At 47.6% G+C, this 21,479-nt stretch overlaps 1 protein-coding gene across 2 annotated transcripts in view; it reads left to right on the forward strand.

Moving 5' to 3' along the window:
- Positions 1–169: 169 nt before the first annotated feature.
- The window catches only part of UBE2F (ubiquitin conjugating enzyme E2 F (putative)), a 75,295-nt gene continuing 53,985 nt past the window's right edge, over positions 170–21,479 (forward strand). The window contains exons 1-2 of one of the 2 annotated variants that reach the window (XM_017875548.1): positions 170–464; positions 6,171–6,304. In XM_017875548.1, coding sequence (XP_017731037.1) covers positions 6,187–6,304 — 118 coding nt within the window. In that variant the 5' untranslated portion in view covers positions 170–464; positions 6,171–6,186. Of the gene's footprint in view, positions 465–6,170; positions 6,305–21,479 lie in introns of those variants that run through there. The other variant, XM_017875547.1, reaches the window with a different exon arrangement.

Here is a 21,479-nt window from a genome sequence, read left to right on the forward strand (position 1 = left end):
TGGCGGGGCCGCCTCAGGCCCACCGGGTTCCTCACGCCGGGGGCCGGGCGGGCGCGGGCACCTGGACGCAAGGCCGAGCGGCGTGAATGGGAAGGGACTGCGGGCCGCGGGCAGCGAGCCGGGGGTCGGAGGCGGCGTCAGTGGCCAGGGCGCTGGCCTCGCCCGGCAGTGAGTGACCGCGGCGGCTCCTGGGGACGGCCCGCGCCGAGCACCTAATGTGAACCAGGCCCTGGGTCGAGCGTGGCACAGACCTGGCCACACACGCCCCACTCGCGGGATCGGTTGCCTGCCTTGTAGGGAGGAAGCGGGGCGTCCAGCGCCTGGCCAAGGTCACCGGCCCGACGTGGCCGCAGAAAGCGGGACTGGACTCCCGATCGCGGCAGGAGTCACGCTAGGCCGTGAGGAGCGGGGGAGGTGAGGGGAGTGACAACTCGCGCCCCGTCCGTGTACCTGCAGCGCGAAGAGTAAGTATGGGCGCTTACCTACAATTGGGGGCGGCCAGGCTAGTTTGGAAAATTTTTGCCACAGCAAAGGAGACGAGGAGGGAAAGGCATCTTGGAGCAATTAGTGCTGCAGAATCTTGGTTCCAGACCTGGTTCTGCTGGTGTGTCATCTTGGGTGTGTCCTTCCCCTCCCTGGGCTCAGTTTCCTCATCTGTCACAGGAGGGAATTGGGCCCCCCACCCTGCATTCCCGACCGCCTGAAAGTGGGGGCAGGATGGGTTGGAACAGCCAGAGAAAGCTTCTTGGAGGAGGAGACGTTGGAATCTAGGTAGGAATCTTCCCCTTAAGGAAGGGGTAGGATTCGTTTGTGAAGGAAGGAGGGCATTCCAGACCTGGGTATCAGATTGAATAGAAGCTTCTGGAAATGAACAGGGTGTTGTGAAGGAACAAAGAGGAAATTGGCCTGCCTGGTGCAGAGGAATCCTGGCTGAGGAGTGAGATGAAGGTAAGGGGGAGCATAGAGGTGGGAGAGAGATTGAGAGACAGAACCACACCAAGTGTAGTGCTGTCCCCCAACCTGGACATACCTGCCTTTCAGGTAGTAGGCAGTGCAGGAAGGGGCAGGTTCACTGCTGAAAATAGAAGGGGCTGGGCTCCAAAGATGGTCAGTCAACCAGCGTACTTCTGTGCCAAGCAGGAGGTTCTTGGGCACTGGCATTCTGTGGAAGAGTGGGATATGGACTTTGTTGTGCCCTGATCTGGGCCCCTTTGACTGGGGAAGTTGAGTGTCCCCTAGTGACCCGCAGTCCCATCCTTTATGCTTGGATTGCGATGTCTCCATTAGGAAGGAATTGTAAATAAGTAGCCCCCTCACCTTGAGCTGACTGGCCCCTGGCGTCCCTGCACAAAGTGACATGGCCTGGTTTTGCCATTGCTTGCAGGGATGCTGAGTAAATATCACTTGATGACACTAATACATTGCACACCAGATACTCTTTGGGCCGTCAGAAAGCAGGTCCCATCCAGAGGAAGAACCTAACTGGGCCAATTACAACTTGTGGAATTTAGAGACTGAGAATGCTGTTCAGAACAGCTGATGTTACCGAAATGCTGCCTTAGAGTGTAATTTGCAGGAAAGAGGAAGTTTTGTTTTAAACCAGATCTTCAAGAGTTGAAACATATTGAAGAAGGAAAAGAATTCTGAAGCAACTGCAGGTATTCAGCTAGCCGCTTGACAGTTTGAATACTTATTTTTTGTTAGAATCCTTTGGTATAGATTTAATTTTATAGCTATGGAAACATTCCCAAATTAGGCCTTGGGTTTATCCTTAAAGTGGCATGTGAAAATGATACACATGACAGAAAAATAGATGGTCACTGTATTAGATTTCTTAGAATGTTAGGGAAGTACATTTTTTATTACTTTCTATGGAAAACAAAACACCAGTGTTGAACATTCTTTTATATCTCGCAAGTCACAGACTTGAAGATAGTAAACCAGCAATCTGACTCTTCCAGTGGAATTGAATATTGGAGCATCTTCTGCCCACAGAGAGGATTTCGTCGTGGCATGATTGGGGGTATAAAAGCATTAAGCATAGCCTGCAGACTGTAGTGGTACAGAAGAGTTTCTTGGTGGTGAGCCTTTCAGTATGTGAGGGATCAGTCTCCCCAGGCACCCCTGAGCCTCCTTCAGTGCAGGTTCTCGGGGAGCTGGGTGTGGCCCTGGTGCTTGCTGTTCTATGGGACTCTTCATTCTGGCTTTCCTAGGTTACTGCCTCCTGAACTCATGTTCAAGCATGTTGTGCTTTTATTTTTTACTCTTTGCTTCATTTGCATTCCCAAGGTCAGCCAGAGACCTGGTAGTCCTTGTGTAGGGCATCTGGTGCATCCAGCTGACCCCCAGGTGATGGATGGATGCACGTCTTGGTCTATAATTGGGTGACCCTGATGATGTGGCAGGACTGATGTGATCGAGTCTGCACACGTGGCAGCAGACTTGGCTGGGAAGGGAAACACTGTTCCATGACAAGGAATCCTTGTGAGGGATATTTGACAAGATCATTCCAGGTAGGGGCTGAAGCAGGAGAGCTTGGCTCTAGATGGTGCTAATGTCTGTGGTAGCTGAAGCCCCTACAGGTGTTTGTGACTTTTTCCCTATGAAGTAACTTCATCAGCTGAACCCAGCTGCTTTGCCCTGGGCGAAGCTGTGAAGATGTGCTCTTATGGAGGTCCACCTGAGGAGATGGCACAGTAGCGTAACAATGAAGAAAGTAATGTTGGCTTATTTTCACATTTTTGTCAACTTTATTGAGGCATAATTGAAATACACTAAACTGCCCATATTTAAATTGTGTAATTGATTAGTCTGAAACCATGACCACAATCGAGATAAAAACATGTCCTGCTGGGCGTGGTGGCTCACGTCTGTAGTCCCAGCACTTTGGGAGGCTGAGGCAGGTGGATTGCTTCAACTCAGGAGTTCAAGACCAGCCTGGGTAACATGGTGAAGCCCTGTCTCTACAAAAATTAAAATTAACTGGGCGTAATGGTGCGTGCCTGTAATCCTAGCTGCTTTGGGGGTTGGGGGTGCTGAGGTGAGAGGATCTCTTGAACCTAGCAGTTAGAGGCCGCACTGAGCTCGAGTCACGCCACTGCACTCCAGCCTGGGCTACAGAGCAAGACCTGTCTCAAAAAACAAGCAAAAAACATTTTTGTCATCCATGAGAGGGAAACTAGTGTGTCTTTGGTGACTGCTTCTAGCAGCTGAGTGGCTTTCGGCAGCCTGCCTTCTGGGCCCCTGTTGTCCTGGGGTCCACATGTTAAAATGGAATGGGAGTAGGAGAAGTCCATTCCAGCTTTGCAATTCTAAGAGCTTATGACTGTGGAAGTGCAGAGCTGTCTCGGAAGCCTTTAGACCAGTGCTTCTTAAGGGGTTTACGGTATGTGTATGTCCGTGTCCTCTGAGTGGAAAAGACTGTGCAGTTCAGAAGATCGTATTCTATGAATTGTTTTCATTTTTTAAAAATTCTTTAAATTTTTTTATTTTTTGAGATGCAGTTTCACTCTTGTTGCCCAGGCTGGAGTGCAATGGCACCATCACTTCATCCTCCACCTTGTGGGTTCAACCTATTCTCCTGCCTCAGCCTCCTGAGTAGCTGGTACAGGCACCCACCACCAGGCCCAGCTGATTTTTTTTGGTATTTTTAGTAGAGATGGGGTTTCACCATGTTGGCCAGGCTGGTTTAGAACTCCCGACCTCAGGTGACCCACCCGCCTTGGCCTCCCAAAGTGCTGGGATTACAGGCATGAGCTACCATGCCCGGCCTATACTGTTTTCATGATACAAACAATAAAAAATAAAATCTGACAGCCTTTAGGAGATAGGCAGAAGATGATGTGAGAAACTGTGTAAGAGACCTGGGTGAAAAATGGTTTAAAATGCCAATGAGGAAAGGAGTATTCTTATTTGACTTTCAGGATCTTAGTCTCAACCTAAAATTTCTGTGCTTATGTCAGGCTTTTCACATGGAATTTTTAGATCGTTTTCTGTTGAAATGATCAGAGTGGTATTGAAATAAAATGATATGAAAGCAATAAAGGAAATTATGGAAATATTGAACTGGTGACAATTTATTTTATTTTATTTTATTTTTGAGTCTCGCTCTGTTGCCAGGCTGGAGTGCAGTGGTACAATCTCAGCTCACTGTAACCTCTGCCTCCCGGGTTCAAGCGATTCTCCTGCCTCAGCCTCCCCAGTAGCTGGGACTACAGGTGTGCGCCACCACACCCAGCTAATTTTTTGTATTTTAGTAGAGACAGGGTTTCGCCATGTTGGCCAGGATGGTCTCAATCTCCTAACCTCGTGATCCTCCTGCCTCATTCTCCTGAAGTGCTGGGATTACAGGCGTGAGCCACAGCGCCCGGCCCTAGTGACAAATATTTGTCCTCAGTCAAAAGAAGTTCCAGAGACTCTCTCTGACCATGGCAAAGTAAGTAAGAGTTAGGAGGAAGATTAATATCAGTTTGTGTTAGAAATAGAAGGCAGAGTCTAGAGGATAGTTACCCTTATAATTAGTGGGATCATAATGTAAGCTGTGGACTTTGAGTTATCATGTGTTGATGTGGGTTCATTAATTGTAACAAATGTACCCTCTGGTGGGAGATGTTGGTAATAGGGGAGGATGTCCATGTGTTGGGGCAGGGAGCATATGGGGAATCTCTGTACCTTCCTCTTAATTTTACTGTGTACTTAAAACTGCCCTTAAAAAATAAAATCTTAAACAAATTGTGGCATTTCTTCAACTGTCTCCCAGGCAGCAAGTGGCATCACCTGTGTTTGGTCTTTGTTGTCCCTCCCAGTGGAGCTTACAGCAGGGGAACCTGCAACACAGATGGGGTGGAAGCCACCAATGAACATAATCTACTTTGGGACATTAATTTTAATTCAGTCTTGATGTTGAAATTGCCAAAAAATATAAATAAAACACAAACGTAAGTAAATGCAACACAGCATGAATAAATGAGAAGATGCTTGTTAAGGCTCTAGCCACACCTTTATTAAAGGAGGAAGGAGAGCAAAGAGTGGTGCTCCTCTTCCACCAGAGGCTGTGCTGCTTCAGTTGGTGATGGGCCAGACCCTGGGACCATACCATGTGTGTGCATGATCCCCTGCAGCAGGGCAGGGCAGACTTACTAGTGGACAGTAATGGACCCATGTGGAACCCGTTGGTGAGGGCATGCTGGTTGAGAAGCTGTGGAGGCACCCTAGACATTGTGTTCCACGGGAGCTTCGTCACAACCACATCCCAGGGCCTGGCACCTAGTGGGTAACCAGTGAGTGTGAAATGCATGACTTTTTAATTTTAATTTTTTTTTTTTTTTTTTTTTGGAGACAGGGTCTCGCTCTGTCACCCAGGCCGGAGTGCAGTAGCACAATCACGGCTCACCGCATCCCCAGCCTCCCAGGCCCAAGGGATCCTCCCACCTCAGCTTCCCGAGTAGCTGGGACTACAGGCGCACGCCACCCCCCTGGCTCATTTTTTTGTATTTTTTGTAGAGACAGGGTTTTGCCATATTGCCCAGGCTGGTCTTGAGCTTTTAGGCTCAAGCGATCCTCCTACCTTGGCCTCCCAAAGTGCTGGGATTGTATTTTTGAGCCACTGTGCCCAGCCGTGACTCTCTTTTTAAAAAACTATTAATTCATGGCCAGGCACGGTGGCTCATGCCTGTAATCCCAGCACTTTGGGAGGCCAAGGCAGGCGGATCACCTGAGGTCAGGAGTTTGAGACCAACCTCAACATGGAGAAACCCTGTCTCTGCTAAAAATACAAAATTAGCCAGGCATGGTGCTGCATGCCTGTAATCCCAGCTACTCAGGAGGCTGAGGCAGGAGAATTGCTTGAACCTGGGAGGCGGAGGTTTCGGTGAGCTGAGATTTCACCATTGCACTCCAGCCTGGGCAACAAGAGCAAAACTCCGTCTCAAGAAATAAAAAATAAAAATAAATAAAGTTAATTCATAATTTTAAGTTAGGCTTATAGAGGATGGCATAGAGCTTTTCAAATGTATTATGAAGGAATCCAGTCTTATTAATGTGTGCAAATTTTTTCCATAACTAAATTATGGGAAAAAATCAAAATACAAAAGCACCTGTACATTTTCCTCAATGTCTAATTAGTCTCTGGAGACCTGGTCCTTAACCCTGCTTTCATTGCTGTCTTTCAGGGTAAAGGCAGCAGTAATGCTAACGCTAGCAAGCAAACTGAAGCGTGACGATGGTCTCAAAGGGTCCCGGACGGCAGCCACAGCGTCCGACTCGACTCGGAGGGTTTCTGTGAGAGACAAATTGCTTGTTAAAGGTAATGATCATTCGTGTGAACTGTTTTTGTATCCTGTAACAAACGGAAGTTTGACTGGAGAGTCTTTGGGGATATAAAGCAACCCACTGCTGAATAGAAATACCTGTTTAAAAAGATTTTAAAATATAATTGCTTATCTCTTATAGTGGAAGGACATTGTACCATGCAGATGATGTGAGCACGCTGTTGCAGGGAGATGGTATGGGATGTTCTTTGTCACGTCTGCCAAAATGCTAGCAGAAAGAATAAGGTGCTGAGAGTCGGCAAGGCCTAAGACTGGTTTCAGAGCTGCCATTATCTTCCTTTCTTTCTGATTCTCAGCACCATAGTTTCTGCTCTGTAAAGGGGAAGGAGTCACATTTTGTAGTCTCTTAGGATCTTTTCCTGTTTTATTCAGGTCAAAGCCTACGGCGAGTCTTGTGAAAAATTAGTTCTCTTCAAGGAATTATTAACATGTAGTATTCTACAGTTTTAGTTGACTTCTGCTATCCATGTTGGTGAGGAGAAACTTTATCCTGGAGAAGGGTTGGTAAAATGTGTGAGAGTATGTGTGCATGCAAATATGCATTCATTTGTATGTTTGAGCGTAAATTTTGCATTTATTCATTTAGCAAACTCTTAACATTTTCAAGTGCTTTGAAGTCGGTTTCTTTTTTTTTTTTTTTTTTTTTTTGAGACGGAGTCTCGCTGTGTCGCCCAGGCTGGAGTGCAGTGGCGCGATCTCGGCTCACTGCAAGCTCCGCCTCCCGGGTTTCCGCCATTCTCCCGCCTCAGCCTCCGAGTAGCTGGGACTACAGGCGCCCGCCACCGCGCCCGGCTAGTTTTTTGTATTTTAATAGAGACGGGGTTTCACCGTGTTAGCCAGGAGGGTCTCGATCTCCTGACCTCGTGATCCACCCGCCTCGGCCTCCCAAAGTGCTGGGATTACAGGCTTGAGCCACCGCGCCCGGCCTGAAGTCGGTTTCTTAGGGGTCATAAGACCTATGAAAGATGAGGAAACAGTTGCAGCCTTTAAGGATATTATAATTTGCTTAATTATAAAAAAGTTAACTTTGTATTTTATTTATTTATTTTTTTGAGACAGAGTCTCACTCTCACCCAGGCTGGAGTGCGGTGGAGCAATCTTGGCTCACTGCAACCTCCACCTCCCGGGTTCAAGCAGTTCTCCTGCCTCAGCCTCCTGAGTAGCTGAAATTACAGGCACCTGCCACCACGCCCAGCTAATTTTTTTTTTTTAAACAGAATTTTGCTCTTTTTGTCCAGGCTGGAGTGCAGTGGCATGATCTCGGCTCACCACAACCTCTGCCTCCCAGGTTCAAGCAATTCTGCCTCAGCCTCAAGTAGCTGGGATTACAGGCATGCGCTACTACGCCTGGCTAATTTTGTCTTTTTAGTAAAGACGGGGTTTCTCCATGTTGGTCAGGCTGGTCTTGAACTCCCGACCTCAGGTGATTTGCTTGCCTTGGCCTCCCAAAGTGCTGGGATTACAAGCATGAGCCCCTACGCCTGGCCAAATTTTTGTATTTTTTTTTTTTTTTTTTTTGAGATGGAGGCTCTCCCTTGTCGCCCAGACTGGAGTACAGTGGTGCAGTCTTGGCTCACTGCAGCCTCTGCCCCCGGGGTTCAAGTGATTCTCCTGCCTTAGCCTCCCTAGTAGCTGGGATTACCGGCGCCTGCCACCACGCCCAGCTAATTTGTTGTATTTTTAGTAGAGATGAGGTTTTGCCAAGTTGGCCAGGCTGGTCTCAAACTCCTGACCTCAGGTGATCTGCCTGCCTCAGCTTCCCAAAGTGCTAGGATTACAAGCATGAGCCACTGTGCCTGGCCATTTTTGTATGCTTAATAGAGATGGAGTTTCACCATGTTAGCCAGGCTAGTCTTGAACTCCTGACCTCAGGTGATCCACCTGCCTTGGCCTCCCAAAGTGCTAGGATTACAAGCCTGAGCCACTGCGCCCAGCCATTAATAGAGACGAGGTTTCACCATGTTAGCCAGGCTAATCTCAGACTCCTGACCTCAGGTGATCCACCTGCTTTGGCCTCCCAAAGTGCTGGGATTACAGACGTGAGCCACTGTGCCCAGCTTTACTTTATAACAAGTGTTTACATTTCTTTAATTTTTTTTTTTTTTTTTTTTTTTGAGACAGGGTCTTACTCTGTCACCAGGCTGGAGTGCAGTGGCACAATCATGGCTCACTGCAGCCTCAACCTCCTGGGCTCAGATGATCCTGTCACCTCAGCCTCCTGAGTAGCTGGGACTACAGGCGTGCACCACCATGCCCAGCTAATTATTTTATTTTTTATTTTATTTTGGTAGAGACGGGGTTTCATTATGTTTTCCAGGCTAGTCTTGAACTCCTGGGCTCAAGTGATCCACCCACCTCGGTTCTCCCAAAGTGTTGGGATTACAAGTGTGAGCCACCGCACCTGACAAGTGTTTACATTTCCTGCATATAGAGCAGCTAGAAAGCAAATGGTTGATTAGTGTATTTGCACTCCCTGTTTTCATGTTGTATTAGGTTGAAAACATGGAGATTACAGGCATTTACATGTCCTGAAGGCATCTAACAGCAGAAAAGCTGCTGTATATAAATGTGCNTTTTTGAGACAGGGTCTTACTCTGTCACCAGGCTGGAGTGCAGTGGCACAATCATGGCTCACTGCAGCCTCAACCTCCTGGGCTCAGATGATCCTGTCACCTCAGCCTCCTGAGTAGCTGGGACTACAGGCGTGCACCACCATGCCCAGCTAATTATTTTATTTTTTATTTTATTTTGGTAGAGACGGGGTTTCATTATGTTTTCCAGGCTAGTCTTGAACTCCTGGGCTCAAGTGATCCACCCACCTCGGTTCTCCCAAAGTGTTGGGATTACAAGTGTGAGCCACCGCACCTGACAAGTGTTTACATTTCCTGCATATAGAGCAGCTAGAAAGCAAATGGTTGATTAGTGTATTTGCACTCCCTGTTTTCATGTTGTATTAGGTTGAAAACATGGAGATTACAGGCATTTACATGTCCTGAAGGCATCTAACAGCAGAAAAGCTGCTGTATATAAATGTGCTGTGCTTGGCCTTCCCAGACACAAATCACTGTTAAACTGGGATAGGAATGGGAACTGTGAGGGCACGGGGTTTGTGGGGACTTAACAATGCCCTCTTTTTCTTTTTCTTTTTTGAGACAGAATGCAGTGGCACGATATCGGCCCACTGCAACTTTCACCTCCCAGGTTTGAGCGATTCTCATGCCTCAGCCTCCTGAGTAGCTGGAATTACAGGCATGCGCCACCACGCCCAGCTAATTTTTTTATTTTTAGTAGAGACAGGGTTTCAACATGTTGACCAGGCTGGTCTCAAACTCCTGACCTCAAGTGATTGCCTGCCTCGACCTCCCAAAGTGCTGGGGTAACAGGCATGAGCCACTGTTCCTGGCCTGTACTCTTTTTCTTATTCTCCCTCTGCCCCTGAGTTTGGACTTAGTTTTGGATTATCCAGCCTGTTGTATGATTGGTTGAAAGTGGAGTGAGAATGGTATTTCACATTTTGGCCTTACCTAGTAAGCCTGTATTCAGCGTCTGTTGTGCTGGAGGCTTTACCCTAAGAGGCCCAGAGGGCGGGGCAAGAGCTGGAGCACCTTACTTGGGTGTGCCTGATAGGACTTGAGTGTCTTCTCAGATTCTGGGCTCCATTTGCAGCATAGCCAGGAAAATGGTGTGTTGTTGCCGTACTTGGAGTAGACAGTGAGTGCTTCGGTGACTAAGGAGTTGCAGCTAGGAGGGCCTGGATGTTAGCTGAGGAGGAGTGGGTAGAAGCTGACAAATGGACTGTCCCATCTTTACCCAATCATCGTCATGGTTAATAGTAACTAATAGTAGTAGCTTTTGTATACTGAGCACTTAGGGCCAGGCCCTCTGTTGGGCACCTTCTTAGTTCATTTGTGCTGCTGTAACAAAATGCCACAAATTGGGTAATTTATAAACAATAGAGGTTTACTTCTCACAGTTTTGGAGGCTGGGAAGTCCAGGATCCTAGTAGGATTGGTATCTGGTACAGGTAGTACTCTGCTTCAAAGATAGCACCTTGTTGCTGTGTCTTCACATGGCAGAAGAGATGGAAGGGCAAAAAGGGCCTAAGCTAGTTTCCTCCTGCCCTTTTATAAGGCACTAATCCATTCATAAGGCAGAGCCCTGGTGACCATCACTTCCCTGGAGGCCCCACCTCTTAATACTACCACAGTGGAGATTGAGCTTCAACATGAATTTCCCCATTCGAGTCATAGTAGGCACTTAATGGGGTAATTCTTGTTTGACTTTTCAAAGCCTTACCAGATGGATGCTTCATTTTACCCATGAACTGCTGAGACTCAGGTTAAGAAACTTGCCCAGTTTGCGGCTTTATTGCAGCAAGACAGCCAGAACCACATACTGGGGTAGGACAGGCTCTGGGGGAGCAGATGCAAACAGCAGAAACCAAAGTAGCAGAATAGAAGTGCAAGTCCACAGAAAAGATAGTTCAAGGAGGCTCTGCGTCTCCATGTCTCCTGCCCTGCTCAGGAACTCACCCTGGAGCTCTCTGCGGGCTCCGGGGCCTGACAGAGCCCACTAAGACCCACCAACCTGGGCTCCCCTCCAGCTCCAAGGAAGGAAATATCTTTGTCTGGGTTGACAGGGCCCAGCTGAGGTTCTTTGACTTTGTGCGACCCATCAAGAACAAGCAGGGTCTCACAAGGAAAGGTGCAGAGCCAACTCTTGAGGCCACCATTTCCATCCTCCCCAGGCACTGGTGGCGATTAAGTTTCAGAGTCTGGCCATAAATGGCAGTAGAACTCAGTGTAACCTCCCCTCTCATGGCCTTTCCCTCCACCTGCCTCAGGGGCTGCAGGCCAGGCTGAGTGGTGAGTAGTTTGGGCTTGTGGTGGAGGTTGGGTAAAGAAGGGTGTGCCTGATCTGAGAGAGGTGGCTGTACACACAGAGTGCAGCAAGAGTGCCTGACGGTTCATGCTTGTGGAGTCCGCACCTAGAGTGCTCCCTTGTTTAGCTTGCCCTGTGGGTGGCTTGTTGACCCTGGTGGCAGTCTGGCCTTCTGTCCTCTGGGAAGTTGTGGTGGAAGTGGTGCTGTGGAAGCTGGCGGAGTCTGTGGCTGTTGGAGGGCATGGCAAGGCACTTTGAGGGCTGATAAAGTAAGAATCCTTTCCAGGTGAAATCCAGACTCCCTTTTGGGACTTTGAGAAAAGTGGGGTGTTGGAGTTCAGAAAGATTACTATAGTCAGAACTGTCATCTGGTACTGTGGCTTGTGTAAGGGTGTTATTCACGAGCATTCATAGGTGGTAGAAAATTGTGTCAATATGTCTTTGGGACTTTATGCCATAGGCTGGGTTTCCTGAAGAGGAGGTAGGGAGTTTGTCATGCAGGATCCTTACTAAGGGGTACTTTTGGGGCAACACCTGTGGGGTAGGCACAGGAAACAAGAGTGGGCAGAGGGAGACTCAAGTAGAGAGGAAGGTCCCACGATAGCCTCTGCTATGGAGCAAGGGCAAGCACCAGCACAGCCCTTCAGAGCTGTCCCCAGTCTGGTGAGATAGTCAGGTCTTCCTGCTCTGCACCCTTCAGTGGTTAGATGAGGGTTGCCTGGGACGGGTGTCGTGTGGAGTGCAGATCTGTGCAGCCACCAAATCCCTGAAAGGGCTGATTGCTGAAGGCTGCCTGCCCACAGCCCTCACTGAGGGGATCTGGGTGCTGCTGTGTCACAGCACCTGGCTCATTGCCTTGCTCACCTGTGATGTGGGCTCTGGTGTGGTGCAGATGGCAGTAGGGCTGAGCTTGTGGGAGGCAGGAGCTTGTCCCTGGTGGGGGAGGGCCAATGGTATCTGCACAACAGAGGCCTCTTCTTTTTCTTGGAAGTGTGGGCCTGGTTCTGAACAGTGATGGGAGGCCAGAGTCAGCTGTCCTGGCTCGATTCCAGGTCTCTGGAAACGTGTGGCCTGCTTTGGAATGGCTGGCCATGGGGAGGCCTCCAGATGCCCACAAGGGCTCCCCCTCAGCCACACCCATATTTCCTCAGCATCCTCAGTCCAGTTCTGAGGGCACCCTCCAGGCTGGTGCTGGAGTGATGCTTGTAGCTGCATTGCCTGGAGGGTGTGGAACGATGAGTATTTTGGGCTGCTGTCTGTCCTGACTCCAGAAGCTGGGGTCGCTGAGGAGAGGGAGTCAGATCTGCATTTGAGCTGGTCCTGACTTGGGTCCAGGCCTGACTGGAGGGCTGGCCATTGTCAGTGTTGTCGGCATTCCCTGTGAACCTGCGTGTGACTGAGTCCATCAGGGTCTGAGTCCATGGTGCTCCCTACCTCCCAACACCCCTCAGGGCAGAATTAGTTACTTTCTTGTCTGTCCGAAGTTTGGCACTGTTTCCATCTGATAGCCGAATGCCTGTCTGTCTCCCTGTTCTTTCACTTGTTCACCCAACACACATCATAGTTTCAGCATACAGTTAGTGACCCGCAAAGATCTCAGGGGACTCCAGGAGGTCTGACAGGACCCTTTGCCTGTGTCAGTCTTTGTTAAATGTGGGGATTTGGAATTGAGCCATTTCAGGGTCAAGTCTGGAGTTAGGGGAGCTAAACAGGGTGGATTCTGTGTGTACCCCTTGTCCCAATCAACCCCTGAGTCCCAGGTGGTTTCTAACCTTCTCTTGTTTTGGCTGATGGGGGCTGGGGCTGGGACCACTGCAGAGTGGGAGGGTCTGGCTGCCCATCTACCTGAGCTTCCCAGTGTCTAGGGGTGCAGGGGCCTCCCTCTGTGAGGGCGTCTGTGTCTGCCTGAGCAGTCCAGTCACAGGTGGGACCCCTCACCTTCCTATATGAGGTCTGCCACATGTCCCCATTTCAGCGTTGGGGGAGAAAGAGAAGCATTTACTATTTTCTGGAACCGCTGTCTCCAGCGTGTCCTGGCACGGGACTCTAGCAGGGCGGGCTCAGGGTGTGGCATGCCACATTGTCAGGGTAGTCACAGCATTTAGCAGCGTGTGCAGCTGGGAGGTTCTGTGCTACAATACATATTTTAAAAACTAGACCAGTGGCCCAAGGGGAGGAATCCAGCTAGTGTGGATGTAAGGCAGTTGGCCACAGGCTGACCTTTACATGCTTTGTTGGAGGGTTAAATGCCAGTGGAGCTGCCCCGGGAAACTTGGCAGCCCCTCAGGTGTACACATAGCCCAGTGGGCAGGGAGGACCCTATGGAAGCGTAGGTGACGGCTGAAGTTGACGTCACCTGCATTTGTGTTCAAAGTAAGTGGTAGGAGGCCTGTGGGCTCCATTCTTAGTGATACCAGACTCTGCTAGAGGGGCTGTGACTGCTTTTCAGGATTACAGCCTTGCTCCTCTGGAGCGTGGAGGGGACCATGAGCACTGTGGACCTGCGCTCTGTAGAGTGAGGCCTCAGCCGTGGTGGTGCTCTCTCTGGAGGGGCTGAAACCCTGTGTGTGAGTCGTCTCCCAGATGTGAGGCATGCAGAAAAGGTGGATTTGAGGATTTTAATGCATAGAGGCAGTGGGAAGCTAAGAAATAAAGTTCTAGTTCTAGAAATCTGTGAGGCAGTGATTCAGGTTTAAGGAAGTAATCAGGTCACCTGGAAAATGGCAGCTGTCTCTACCTAGGTTGAAGGGCTTGGCAGCTCTGCCTGGTGTTGTCTGATGGGGCTTGGAGCTGGCTTTTGCCAAGAGTCATCTGCCTGTGTGACCAGCCTTTTGTCTTTGTCAGCTTGGGCCGCTGTAACAAAGGACCATGGACAGTTTGGCCTAAACAATAGGCGTGTGTTTCTCTTCTGGAGGCTGGAAGGCCACAGTCAAGTTCCTAGTGAGGGCTGTCTTCCTGACCTGCAGATGGCCTCTTCCTGGCTGTGTCTTCACATGGAGGAGAGAAGGGGAGCTCTGGTCCCTCTTTGTTTTTTGTTTTTTTTAAATAATGGCATGAATCCCATCACAAGGCCTTCACCTCCATTACCTGATCTACACCTAATTACCTCCAAATACTATCACATTGGGGGTTAGGGCTTCAGCATGAATTTAGGGGTGGAGCATAAATTCCGTCCACAGCGCCTTTGGAATGCCTCCTCAGTTCCCAGCTATGTGAAGAGAAACGTTCTTGGGTCTTAGAGGAAACTCACAGCAGGGGCACTGCCACCCTGTAGGCAAGTATGCTTATGTGTCCCCCTTTTCCCGAGCCCCCCATGTGTGCCCAGCCCCAGTGCCAGGTACTGAGCTCATAGGGCTGGGGCAGGTTACATGGCCCCTGCCCACAGGTGTGCAGGGTCAGGGAGCAGGTGGCAAGGAGCCAGCAGGAGCCCAGTGTTGTGAGGGTCAGGGCAGGAAGGTGAGTACATGCTGTGCGGGGGCCTTTGTGGTGATCAGGTGGATTTTGCAATCTGATATTTCAGTGTAGTCATGCTTCAAATGGGTCCTGTGGTTTGATCTTTAGTTAGAAAGGAAAAGAGTCTAATTTATCAGAAGGAAGTTATGCAGCCAGAGAATTGTGCAAGGTGTCAGCCAGATGCCTCCCAGAAATGCCGGGCCACTGAGTGGTAGACGTGTTAGCATCTTGGGATAGGCAAGACTTGAGCAATTTTAAAAGTATCTTCATTTCTCATTACCTTGTAGGTGGGTGGCGTTCTTCAGGTGGTAAGGGTGTGCAGAGAAGGGCCGCTGCTTTGCCCAGAGGCTGCCAAGCTTTGCTTATAGTCTTACTGTACCTTGACTCTAAGGTGATAACTGTTGATGTTAGTGAATTCTGATTTGCCCTCATTGGAAGTGCAGCAAAACTTCTTGTCATTTGTGACAACTCCCTGAGAGGAGCACTGTGGGAGTGTGCCTGGCTTATTTTATAGTCTGCCCCGGTGGAACTAAAATGCCAAGCATCTGTATTGAAATCCTCTGCCCCAGGATTGTAGTCCTTGCTTGCACTGTCTCTTGGAGCAGAAGCTTGCAGGGACTCTGACTGTGGTAGAGTCATTGGTAGGCTGGGTCCAAGAGCTCCCTCAGCCTGCCCTCCTTCTGTGACTGAATTGCACCAAACGTGCAAATGTGAGCCTGATGCTCATCTTGGAATTTGATTTTTTTTTTTTTTTTTTTTTTTGGAGACAGGGCCTTACGCTGTCACCCAGGCTGGAGTGCAGTGGCATGATCTCAGCACACTGTAACCTCTGCCTCTCTGGCTCAAGTGATCCTCCCACTTCAGCCTCCTGAGTAGCTGGTGCTACAGATGCATGCCACCACACCTGGCTAATTTTTGTATCTTTTGTAGAGACAAGGTTTCACCATGTTGCCCAGGCTGGTCTCAAACTCCTGAGCTCATGCAATCTGACCTCCTCGGCCTCCCAAAGTGCTGGCATTATAGGCATGAGCCACTGCGCCCAGTGCTGGGAGAGAATTTTAAAAATTCAGAGGTATAAGTTCTACCTGAAACTCTTGATATAATTGGTCAAAGTTAGGGATGGGGCATTAGGATTTTTAAAAGCTCAGCAGGTACTAGATTGTGGTGATGGATACATAGCTCCAAAATTTACTACAATTCACTGAATCATTTACTTAAAATGGGTCTATTTTACAGTATGTAAATTGGTCCCTGACAAAGTTGTCAAATGTCAAACCAGCAAAACACTCCCCAAATGATGAATGTGCAGCCAGGGCTTCCATTCCTTTCTTCGTCAGATATTGTCTGTCATCTCTCTGGCTGTGACTCTGCTAGCTCCTGAGTGCCTCTTGCTCCCGCACCCCTATCCCCATAGGAGAAGGGGCCTGGTTCTGTTGCCCATTTCTTCCCACTCCTCCGTCCTACCACATCACAGTGTTTAGCACTGGTCAGTGGCCTCACTCCTCATTGTCCCTCTGTGTCCAGACCTCGCCTCTTCCCTTGTCACTAGACCGTCCTCTTGAACCTTTTGCTTCTGTCATGCTGGCCCCTCTGCTTGCAATCCACAGTCGCTTACCATGCCCTCTGGACACATTTCTAAATTCCCTTAGGAAAAGCTGGATGACAGGAGTTATGACTCTCTACTGAAGTGGCTTGGGCCGCTGCCACAGAGTCACACCAGGGAAAGCTGGATTCCAGTGGCCAGCATCAATCTCTCAAAAGAAGGGCCCTTAAGAACAGTTTCTTGTAAATTCTAATCAACAAAATATAAATAATACAGAATAAAATATGTTAGTATTTGCTTTAAGATCAAGTTTAATTATATAGGTAGCCCTTATTTAAAAGTGATCACTATGAACAACTCATTTGGTCTTCACCTCTGTAGGTCACACCTGTCAGATGTGACCAGCGTTGGGTGGTGTGGTCCGAGGCTCTATTGTCTTCCTCTACCCTCTGCCTTTCCCACACATTGCTCTAAGGAAGGGCAAAATCTGGCCCATTGGAAAGGCAGCTATGTATCAGTGTGGGCATGAGAAGATTAATGGTGAACCTTTCCTAGGATCACCATCATTATATTTTGTTAATATACGTATATATTTTAAGTTTTTGTAGCGACAGTCTCACTATATTACCCAAGCTGGTTTGAAACTCCTGACCTCAAGCGATCCTCCTGCCTTAGCCTCCCAAAGTGCTGGGATTATAGATGTGAGCCACCGCACCCAGTCAAGGGAATATTTTTTAATGTAGGGGCCACTACATAAGACTGCCAGGAAGATAGACTCCCAGGATTGTATTTAGTCACAGAACTTGCTCAATTTCTTTTCTTTTTCTTTTTCTTTTTTTTGAGACAGAGTCTCACTCTGTTGCCCAGGCTGGAGTGCAGTGGTGCGATCTCAGCTCATTGCAATCTCCGCCTCCCGGGTTCACACCATTCTCCTGCCTCAGCCTCCCGAGTAACTGGGACTACAGGCGCCGCCACCACGCCCGGCTAATTTTTTGTATTTTTAGTAGAGACGGGGTTTCACCGTGTTAGCCAGGATGGTCTGTATCTCCTGACTTCATGATCTGCTCGCCTCGGCCTCCCAAAGTGCTGGGATTACAGGCGTGAGCCACCGCGCCCTGCCGGAACTTGCTCTATTTCTAATCATAGCAAGTGGGTGATGAACTGTTTCTCCTCTTCTCCCCACACTCAGCTCCACTGAGGAGATCTGCCCTTTTTCTCAGTGTGAGAAGGCTTGCCCTGGCCAGAACATGTCCTGGCCATGAGAGGGAGCTACTGTGGGTGGGCCTCTCCCTTTCTCTAGCTCCTCCGCTGTCTTTACCTTTGGTGCCCCTTCCACATACCTGGGCCCTAGAACGAGTGCATTTAATGGGCCACTCGCCTCTATACAGGTGCTTAGTTGTTGCATGCAGGTCTCCTGAACCCCGAGCCTCGGAGTAGAGCCCTCAGCCAGCCTTCTCACTCCTCCTCTCAGTGGTCAGCTTTGCAAGCATTCTGGCCTCCATTGCCCCTTCCCCTTGCTGCCTTTCCCCACTTCATTTCTTGAAGGAATTGTTGTGCTGCAGCTATGTTGACCACACATTTGGTTCTTCATTTCATACTCTGGGTTCCATCTCTCTTCCTGCTTTCCTGCTATTTTGAATGCCAGTCAGCAAGGTCTGATCCACTTCCGATGGCCTTTCCCCTTGGAAGCCCTATGCTGTTTCACTGAATCACCACGTTCCTGATGGCTCTCCTGCTTTTCGGCATGTTTCTCATCTGTAACTTCCACCGTTCCTTGGCCATTGCTTTCTCCAAGGTTCTTTTTTCTCCCTTTTGTTGACCTTACCCAGTCTCATGATGACAGGTGGCATCACTTTGCAGGTACCCCTCACCTTTGCCCTTTTTGTGCCCGCAGCCTTGTTCTCCTCCTCTTCCTCCCCCTCCCGTACTCCTCTTCCTCCCCCTCCCCTACTCCTCCTCTTTGTCTCTAGTGGCTTTCTGGCACTCCCACATCCCAGCTCATCACCCCTGGGTGCCATCTTTGACACCCTCCACCCACTTACGGTTGCCAGAACCTCTCCATTCTGTTTGCTCTGAATTTCCCCAAGCTTTTCTGCCTTTGCCAGGTGCTTGTTGCCCGTCTCTTAGGTCACCTGGCCTGCACTTTGCCCTTTCTAAGGTTGTCCTCTTTAGGCAAAGATTAGAAACTTCTGTTCAGAAATCTCCAATGGCTCTCTCCATGCTCCTGTTTCTATCTTTCTACTTTGTTTCCCAGTGCTCTCCTGTTGTTTTGGGACCTTTCTTCTGGCCACACTGGATGCTGTCTGGTTTCTGTGCTTTTCCGTGCGCTGTGCTTTCTCACATTGCTAATTTGTCTGCTTGGAATACTCCTCTCTTCCCCTAACTCTGCAGGACTAAATTTTATTAACTTGCCAAAGCCCAACCCAGAAACCTCCTCCTTCCTTAGTCCCCACAGCTGGAGAGAATCTCCCTGGCCCAAAGACCCCAGAGCACACTACTTTCTGTCTGAGGCACAGAGGACTTTGCCAGCTCAGTTATTTCAGAGTGTACCCTTCCCCATGCCCTGCTAAACTGCAGGTTTTTATTTTTAATTAATTAGTTGTTTATTATGAATATTTAAGGTATACAACAAGAAGACCTTTTTTTTTGGAGGTGATCTCACTTTGTTGCCCAGGCTGGAGCACAGTGGGGCGATGATTGCTCATTTATAACCTCAAACTCATGGATTCAAGTGATCTTCCCACCTCAGACTCCTGAGTAGTTGGGACTACAGGCATGTGCCACCATGCCTCACTCTTTGTTTGTTTTTTTTGTTTTAAGAGATTAGGAGGTTGTGGAAAAAGGCTAAAAAAAAAAAAAAAAAATAGATCATGGTCTCACTGTGTTGCCCAGGCTGGTCTCAAACTCCTGGCCTGAAGCAATCATCCTGCCTCGGCCTCCCAAATCACTGGGATTACAGGCATTAGCCACAGTGCCTGGTCCAGTATGCTGCTTTGATAAACATAGTAGGTTGTTTACTACAGTCAATTAATATATTCATCTTCTCATATAGTTTACCTTTTTAAAAATGATAACACCTGAATCTACTCTGTTGGCAAATTTCCAGCATATAAAACAATAATATGAACTATAGTCATCATGCTGTACTTCAGGTCTCTAGACTTATTCATCCTATATAACTATAACTTTGTAACCCCCCATTCTGCCCCCTTCCCCGCTCCCATGCCCTAGTCACCACCGTTTTCTGTTTCTTCGTTTTGACTTTAGAGTCTACATATACGTAAGATAATGTAGTATTTGTCTTTGTATGTCTGGCTTATTTTATATATCATAATGTCTCGATTTACCCATGTTGTTGCAAATGGCGGGATCTCTTTTTAAAAGCTGAACAGTGTTCCAACGTATATACAGTGTATACCACAATCTCTTTATCCAGCTGTCAGTGACACTTAGGTTATTTCAGTATTTTGCCTATTGTGAGTAATGCTCCAATGAACATGGAAGCGCAGATACTTGTTTGACATAGTGATTTTGTTTTCTTTGGGTGGATAACCAGAGTGGGATTGCTGGGTGATATGGTAGTTCTATTTTTAATTTTTTGAGGAACTTCCATGCTGTTTTCCATAATGGCTATACCAAGTATACAGTCCTGCTATCAGTATACAAGGGTTCCCTTTTTTCCACCTTCTTGCCAACATTTATCACTCTTTTTGATAGTAGCCATTCTAACAGGTGTGAGGTGATTTCTTATGATTTTGATTTGTATTTCCCTGATGTTCATTGATGTTGAGCACCTTTGCATATATCTGTTGGCCATTTTTATTTCTTCTTTGGATATGTATCTATTCATGCTTTTTGCCCGATTAAAATTTTTTTTTTTTTTTGCTATTGAGTTGTGTGATTTCCTTATATATTTTAGATATTAATCTCATTGAATATATGATTTGTAAATATTTTCTCCCAATTCATAGACTACCTTTTTTTTCTTTTTTTTTTTTTTTTTTTTTGAGACAGGGTCTCACTTTGTCACCCAGAGTGAGTGGTGTAGAGTGCGGTGGTGTGGTCCCAGCTCACTGCAGCCTCGACCTCCCAGGCTCAGGTGATCTTCCCACTTCATATCTTGAGCAGTTGGGACTATAGGTGTGTGCCACCATGCCCCATTAAGTTTTGTATATTTTATTAAAAAAAAAAAATTTTGCCGTGTTGCCCAGATGGGTCTTAAACTCCTGGGCTCAAGCTATCTACCCACCTGACCTCGCAAAGTATTGGGAATACAGGTGTGAGCCACCATGCCTGGCACATAGGCTACCTTTTACTTTGCTGAGTGCTTCCTTTACTGTACAGAAGCTTTTTAGTTTGATGTAATCCCACTTGCTTATTTTTGCTTTTGTTGCCTGAGCTTTTGGTGTGATATCAAAAAAATCATTGCCAAGGCCCATGTCAAGGAACTTATTCCCTATCTTTTCTTCTAGGAGTTATATACTGTCAGGTCTTACATTTAAGTCTTTAATTCATTTTGAGTTGATTTTTTGTGTATGGTATAAGATAAGGAGCCAGTTTTATTCCCTTGCATGTGAATATCCACTTTTCCCAACACCATTTATTCAAGGAGCTATCCTTTCCCCGTGGTGTTTTCTTGGTACCTGTGTCGTAAATTAGTTGACTTGCCTATGCTTAGGTTTACTTCTGGACTCTCTTTTCTGTTCTGTGTGTCTGTTTCTATGCCAGTACTGTGCTGTTTTGATTTCTATAGCTTGAAATCAGAAAGTATGATGCTTACAACTTTGTTCTTTCTCACGTTGCTTTGGTTTTTCAGGGTGTTTTGTGATTCCAGACAAATTTTAGAATTTTTTTTTTAATTTCTGTGAAAAATGCCATTGAAATTTTGATAGGGATTGCATTGAATCTGTAGATTGCTTTAGGTAGTACGGACATTTCAACAATATTAATTCTTCCAATATATGAACATGGTATATCTTTCCATATATTTATTTGTGTCTTCTTTAATGTCTTTCATTAATGTTTTACAGTTTTCAGTATACATATCTTTTATCTCCTTAAATTTATTCCTAAGCGTTTTATTCTAAAGTGTGTGTGTGTGTCTGTGTGTGTGTGTGTGTGCGGGGGGGGGGGGGGTCTTTAGGGCTTTCTGCATATAGGATCATGTCACCTGAAATTGGGATAATTTTCTTTCTTTCTAGTTTGAATGCCTTTTATTTCTTTTTCTTGTCTGATTGCTCTGGTTTAGACTTCTAGTACTGTGTTGAATAGAA

This window comes from Rhinopithecus bieti, unplaced genomic scaffold (genome assembly GCF_001698545.2).
Source record: "Rhinopithecus bieti isolate Rb0 unplaced genomic scaffold, ASM169854v2 scaffold_7884, whole genome shotgun sequence".
Classification (NCBI taxonomy): Eukaryota; Metazoa; Chordata; class Mammalia; order Primates; family Cercopithecidae; genus Rhinopithecus; species Rhinopithecus bieti.